Here is a 6,972-nt window from a genome sequence, read left to right as displayed (position 1 = left end):
AATACACAAAGCCTCACTCACACATGGCACATGACTCAATTCAGTTAGGACTATCAGACACTCTGCTCAAGGTGCTTAAGCCAACTCAAGAATACACAATTTAAGGCTTTATTGCTAGAGTCAACTAATGAGCCTAAGTGTCACACTAAAGCAATCTCTACTCAAGGTACCATGGAGTTAAGGATCCTATTTCTATTCTTTCCTCACCCAAAAATTCCTAAACTAACAAAAGAAAAACTAACTCCACCTGGTTCAAATGGAAACCCTTGGAAAAGAACCGTGGTTTAAAGAAAAACCAAGGGGGAGTTGATACACTACCTAACAGAAGAATTTTTTTTATTCGACTTAAGTCCCTCAAGAGACCCGTCGAGAGGTGTCCGTCTTCAGGCCAAGTCGAAGTTAATTTACAGGAACCAAAAACACCAAACAAATTTATATGATTGTACAACAACAGCAACCGTCCCCCGCCCAACACTTAAAGATTTGGCATGTCCCCATGTCAAGAAAATTAAAGTAGAGTAAGGTAAGGGGACTTACCTAGTGCTCAGTCCTGATCGGAAATGGTGCCAAGATCGAGGTGACATGCTCGTCCTAGCGCCCGGAGCCAGCCCATGATCTTTTTCTCTCACCTAGCATTTTGAGTAGCCAAAGTGTCAACTCTAGCACTCAGGTCATTGACCGAAGTGTGTAGGCTAGCCATATCCTGTTCCAAGGTAGTCATCCAGGTACTCCGGCGAGCCTGTGATGGGCCCCCCTTATCAGCAATCTGCCTCGGTGGGGCGGCAACATGCATAGCTCCCTTTTCATCATCATCGGCATCATCATCATCTGTCACAACCTGCTCTTTCCCAACTGTGATTTTGCTAGCCTTGAATGAGGCTTTTAATGGCAACCTCCCATCTACTATGAGATTTTCAGGAACTCGTGAAGCACGACACAACTTGGTGACAAGGAAAGGGAAGTAGAACCCTTTGAGTATTTCCAGGGAGCGAATGAACATTTCATCCTGAATGAGCCGGGCCACATCAAAATCATGGTGGGTTACAAAATGATAAATCGCCGCTGCTTTTGGCCCATTAACATCTGTAGTGTTGCTGGATTGCAGCAAACAGTTGTTGATGATTGTTATCCAATACTTAGCTTCCCAAGTGAGAGATTGGGAGTTCAGGGTCATTCTCGGCTTTATACATATTGGATACTGGCCACCACACAGATTGTTTCAACAATTGGTTGCCACAAGAAGGGTAGGCGTTGATAATCTTGGTAATAATCCGTCTCTCTAGTGAAGACCGGCAACCTATACACTCAGCGATGGCCTCAAGAGACGCATCCACCGGGGTATTTCGTACCGTGACAACCCTATCAATATGGTACGGGCAATTCGCATAAAATTCCCTTACCATCAGTACATTGCCCTCTTCCAGTTCATTAAAGAAGATGTTAAGCTGACGCCTCCTCAATTCTTCATAGATACTTGGGCATTCAACTCGCAAGGCATGCCTGTCAATGTGTACTTCAGGCACCAGCTTCTTGGATGTCTTTGCATTAAACCTATCTTAAGCCGTTTTGGAGACAAACCGAGTGCCGTCAAACTGGCTCGAACTAGCCTGAGCTCGAGCTCTAGATGAACCTCCTGGCCCACTAGCGGAGGAACCTATGGCACGTCTTTTCCTTGATTGATGCATTGTACCTGACAAAACAAGGGCTACTATTAGTGAGGGTTTGAGTTGTGTGAACCCTTCTCAGACTTCACCACCACTATGGTCACATTAGCCATTACAACTCAATTAGGGCAATTTCACAAGCACCTGGTATGCATGGAACTATGATTTAACACACTTATCCCATAGAAGTAAAAACTCTCCCCCCAAATCAATCACAATCACTTCACAACTCCACCCCACCACAATTAACTTCACACAACAACATCATGCCCTTCTCTACTACATTCTACACATTACCCACTAAAAAGAAGAAAAGAAAATCAAAAATTTAACTATAGATACTACAACAACTCAAACATTAAAATTGTAAAAGAGAAGGGGAGAACAAGAGAGAAGGAAATCATGACATACCTGGTTCTTGTAGAGTTGGAGTGTAATAGAGGTTGGGGAGGAGGGAGTCGGAAATGTGTGTGTGTGGGAGAGAAATGTGAAGAAGAATGGGTGTGGGGTTAGGGATTTAGAGTAAGAATGAAGAGTGGAGGAAGTGGGGGGTTAGGTTTAGAAGAGAAAAAGAAGAAAGAGAAAAAAAATAAACAAAAAATAACAAAATTAATTAGAACTTACCTGGGTGGGCAGAATAGTCATAATTCACCGCGCCCGGCCCGTGTTCCGACCGCGGTTGCGGTGAAAAAAGAAAAATAAAATAGAATAGTCGTGATTCACTACGCCCGGGCCGTGGTCGCGGTGGCCCAGAAACATAATATGTCTAAAATGCCGCGCCTGGGCCGCGGTCGCGGTCATAGGCTTCTGAAATGTTTTACCTTTCCGGAGTTGGTTCTTGACCTCAACTTCTCCCAATATGCACGAATCTTGCCCTGTACACTAATAAAAGGGTTAGTATCATACACATCAAGTACAACATCAAAACAAAAAGAGAAACAAAAGAAAACATGGGTTGCCTCCCACGCAGTGCCTGATTTAACGTCACGGCATGATACATGTTTTGATTATCACTCCCCATTCGCGTATTGGAGATCTTCCAAAGTTATTACCAATCTATCCCCTTTTTCATCGGCCATGCCAAGGTAATGTTTTAGCCTTTGCCCATTCACCGTGAACTTATTTTTCCCATCTTCTGATTCATTCTCCACAGCTCCACTTAAGAACATTTGCACCACTCTAAAGGGTCCTGACCATTGGGACTTCAACTTACCCAGCAACAATCTCAATCTTGAGTTGTATAACAACAATAGATCTCCGGGTTTGAAGTTTCAATCCAAGATGTGCTTATCATTAGTTTCATCCATTTCTTGTATAGTCTAGAACTCTCAAATGCCTGGAACCTGAATTCCTCGAGCTCATGTAGCCCAGTGATTCTACTGGTGCCTACGGTCTCCATATCCAAATTCAACTACCATAATGCCCAAAGTGCTTTATTTTCGAACTCTACCGGAAGGTGGCATGCCTTTCCAAATGCCAACTTGTACGGTGATATACCAATTGGAGCTTTGAATGCTGTGCGGTATGCCCACAATGCATCATCCAACTTCTTTGCCCAATAAGACCTTGTTGCATTCACTGTTTTTGTAAGGAGACTTTTAATCTCCCTATTTGACACTTCAACTTGCCCGCTTGACTGTGGGTGATAAGGTGAGGCTACTTTGTGGTGAACTCCATACTTTTCCAATAGGCGTGCGAATGCTCTATTACAAAAATGGGTTCCACCATCACTGATTATAGCTCTCGGGGTGCCAAAACGTGTGAAGATGTTTTTCTTTAGGAAACTTGTCACCCCTTTTGCATCATTGGTGGGGAGAGCCACCGCTTCGACCCACTTGGAGACATAGTCAATCGCTACTAATATGTATTTGTTACCATACGAGCTGATGAACGGCCCTATAAAGTCGATTCCCCACATGTCAAAGACCTCCACCTCTTGAATTGTAGTCATTGGCATCTCGTGATGACGATAAATATTGCATGTCCTTTGGAATTCATCGCAGCTTTTGGCCCAAGCATGGTCTCCTTGAATAGAGTTACCAGTACAAACCCGATTCCAACACCTTAGCTGTTGTCCGAATTCCTCCAAAGTGTCCACCATATGGTGAAGCATGGCAAGCCTGCAAAATAAAATATTGATCTTTCTCAGGGATACACCTCCGGATCATGTTACCTACACATATTTTGAACAGTAGAGGTTTATCCTAATAATAATACCGACAATCGCAAAAGAACTTTTTCTTTTGAATTGAAGAGAGTTCATAGGGTACAATACCGCTTGCTAAATAATTAGCAATATCAGCATACCATGGCGTCTTCTCCATTGTCATAGCAAGTAACTGTTCATCCGGGAATATCTCTGTGATATCTTCAACCTCTATTCTCTTTTTTGCTCTTTCAACCTCGAGAGGTGGGCTGCCACTTGATTGTCCGTCCCCTTTCGGTCACGGATTTCTAGATCAAATTCTTGTAGCAATAGAACCCAGAGAATCAAGCGTGGCTTTGACTCCTTCTTTGCTATCAAGTACCTAATTGTTGCACGGTCAGTATAAACAGTAACTTTTGAGCCAATTAAGTACGACCTGAATTTGTCGAAGGCAAACACTACAGCGAGCATTTCCTTTTTTGTGACAATGTAATTAAGTTGTGCACTACTGAGCGTCCTGCTTGCATAGTAAATCGGGTGCATCATCTTGTCTTTTTGTTGCCCTAAGACTGCTCTATATCATAATCACTGGCATCACACATGAGCTCGAACGGTTGTTCCCAGTTGGGTGCAACAATGATGGGTGCGGTCACCAGTCTCTGTTTCAGATCCTTAAAGGCCAACCTGCAATCATCAGAAAATACAAAGGGCTGGTCTTTTTCAAGCAGCTTACATAAGGGGTTAACAATCTTGGAAAATTCCTTAATGAACCGCCTATAGAACCCTGCATGCCCCAGGAAACTTCTCACTGCCTTTACGGAAGTGGGTGGTGGCAGCTTCTCAATCACATCAACCTTGGCTTGGTCAACTTCAATTCCCTTTTTGGACACTCGATGCCCCAACACTATTCCTTCTTGTACCATAAAATGACACTTCTCCCAATTCAACACTAGATTTGTCTCCACATATCTTTTGAGCACTCTTCTTAGGTTGTGAAGACAATCTTCGAATGAATCCCCCATCACATATAAATCATCCATAAACACCTCCATAATATCCTCAACTATGTTAGTGAAAATGGCTGACATACACCACTGGAATGTAGCCGGTGCATTGCAAAGCCCAAAGGGCATTCTCCGAAAGGCAAAGATGTCATACAAACAAGTGAAGGACATTTTCTCTTTGTCTTCTGAGGCTATTGAGATCTGGTTATACCCCGAGTATCCGTCCAAGAAACAGAAGTGGGACTGTCCAGCTAACCTGTCCAACATCTTGTCAATGAAGGTCAAGGGGAAATAGTCCTTTCAGGTGGTTGTGTTCAATTTCTGATAGTCCATGAAAATTCGCCATCCCATGACTGTACGAGTTGGGATTAACTCATTCTTCTCATTTTGGATTACCGTCATTCCTCCCTTCTTCGATACACATCGGACAGGACTAACCCAATTGCTATCAGAGATGGGGAAGATGATACCCGCATCTAACCATTTGATTACTTACTTCTTCACCACCTCTTTCATATTCAAGTTCATTCTTCGTTGATGTTCTATGGAAGGTTTGTGCCCTTCTTTCAAGAGAATATTGTGCATACAAAAAGCTGAGCTGATACCCTTTATGTCTGCCATGGTCCAACCAATGGCAGTTTGACATTCCTGTAACACCTGTAGGAGTTTCTTTACCTGCACAGCTAGCAAACCAGATGATATAATAATAGTAAAGAAGAATTAGGCCCTAAGAAAGCATACCTGAGGTGAGCTGGAAGCGGTTTCAGGTCCAACTGTGGCGGCTCCTCTATTGATGGTTTCGCAGGTGGTGTTGTTCTTTCATCTAAGTGTAAGGGCTTGAACTGGGGTTCCCTTGTCCAGAACCCTTGACCTTCGAGAGCCATGACCCACTCTGCCAACTCCTCACCATCCACATGTTCCAGATTTATCAAGCAACCTTCTAACGGATCCCTATCATTAATAGTCTCATCCTCCTCTTGTAATATCACATCTACGGCCTCCATTAGTGAGCAATTTGCAAGTTCGCTGGTTCTCCTCATAGATTGTTAAACATTGAATATGATTTCTTCATTGTTCAACCACATTTTCAATTCCCCAGTCTCACAATTAATCAATGCTCTCCTAGTGGCTAAAAACGGCCTGCCCAAAATGATTGGTATCTCTTCATCCACTTGACAGTCAAGAATGATGAAGTCTACAACGAATACAAATTTCCCCACTTGAACAAGCACATCATCAAGAATTCCGATCGGTCTCTTTATTGTGTGATCAGCCGGCTGCAACAACATTGAGGTCGGTCTAGCTCTACCAATGCCCAATTTTATATAGATATCCAAGGGCATTAAGTTTATACTGGCTCCCAATAGTGCATGGGATAGTGAAACTACATGGATTAGACACCTTTTGAGCCATAGGTCTTGTCACAACCGCGTTGTAGGTCTGCATCAGAGTTACAGTGGATAGGTTCTGGAAGTCAAATTTTCTCGACATCAGGTCCTTCATCATTTTTGCAAACCCTGGCATTTCCCTCAAAGCATCCATCAGTGGAATATTCAATTGAATTTGACTGAGCATTTCCATGAATTTCCTGTATTTATCATCTTTCTTTTGCTTTGCCAACCTCTGAGGGAATGGTGCAGGAATCAACCTCTGCCCACTGCTTTGCGCCTTTTCTTTGCTGGGAGCTTTTTCTACTACCTGTTCTGGGAGTTGTTCACCTTCCTTCTCCTTACCCTTGTCAACCTGTACTTGCTCGATTGCAATCTCGGTGAGATCTGCCGACTCATCAGTCTCTAATGTAACTGGGGCAGCTTGAGTAGTTGGCATTGTCTCTCTCTTGGATTGAGCAACTTCTTGCTCCCTATCTAAATCTCTCTCATTTTTGAGACACACTGCCATGAGCTGATTCAGGTTCTTCTCCTTTGGATTAACGTTTGTATCTGTAGGCAATGTTCCTTATGGACGATTGTTTAAGGACATAGATAGTTGTCCCAATTGAGTTTCAATGCCTTTGATTGCCGAGTCATGTGCAACTAACTTCTCTTGCATCTTTCCATTTGTCCCAATGAGTTGTCGAAACATACCCCTGATTTTGATCATGTTACTATCCTGCTGCCAAGGTGGTTGGTAGGTCAACTGTTGATGGTGTTGCTGATTA

The 6,972-nt window shown here is 43.2% G+C and overlaps 1 protein-coding gene across 1 annotated transcript; it reads right to left on the bottom strand.

Annotated features, from left to right (window-relative positions):
• Positions 1–5,860: 5,860 nt before the first annotated feature.
• Positions 5,861–6,713, bottom strand: LOC138868272 (uncharacterized). The gene is made up of 2 exons (XM_070145814.1): positions 6,216–6,713; positions 5,861–6,091 (listed from the first exon to the last, which is right to left on the bottom strand). Exons 1-2 carry the CDS (start codon positions 6,711–6,713, stop codon positions 5,861–5,863), a joined length of 729 nt encoding a protein of 242 aa, XP_070001915.1.
• Between the last annotated feature and the right edge of the window lie 259 nt (positions 6,714–6,972).

This window comes from Nicotiana sylvestris, chromosome 5, assembly GCF_000393655.2.
Source record: "Nicotiana sylvestris chromosome 5, ASM39365v2, whole genome shotgun sequence".
NCBI lineage: Eukaryota > Viridiplantae > Streptophyta > Magnoliopsida > Solanales > Solanaceae > Nicotiana > Nicotiana sylvestris.
The sequence above is the reverse complement of the archived record's forward strand: the minus strand, read 5'-3'. Positions and strand labels throughout refer to the sequence as shown.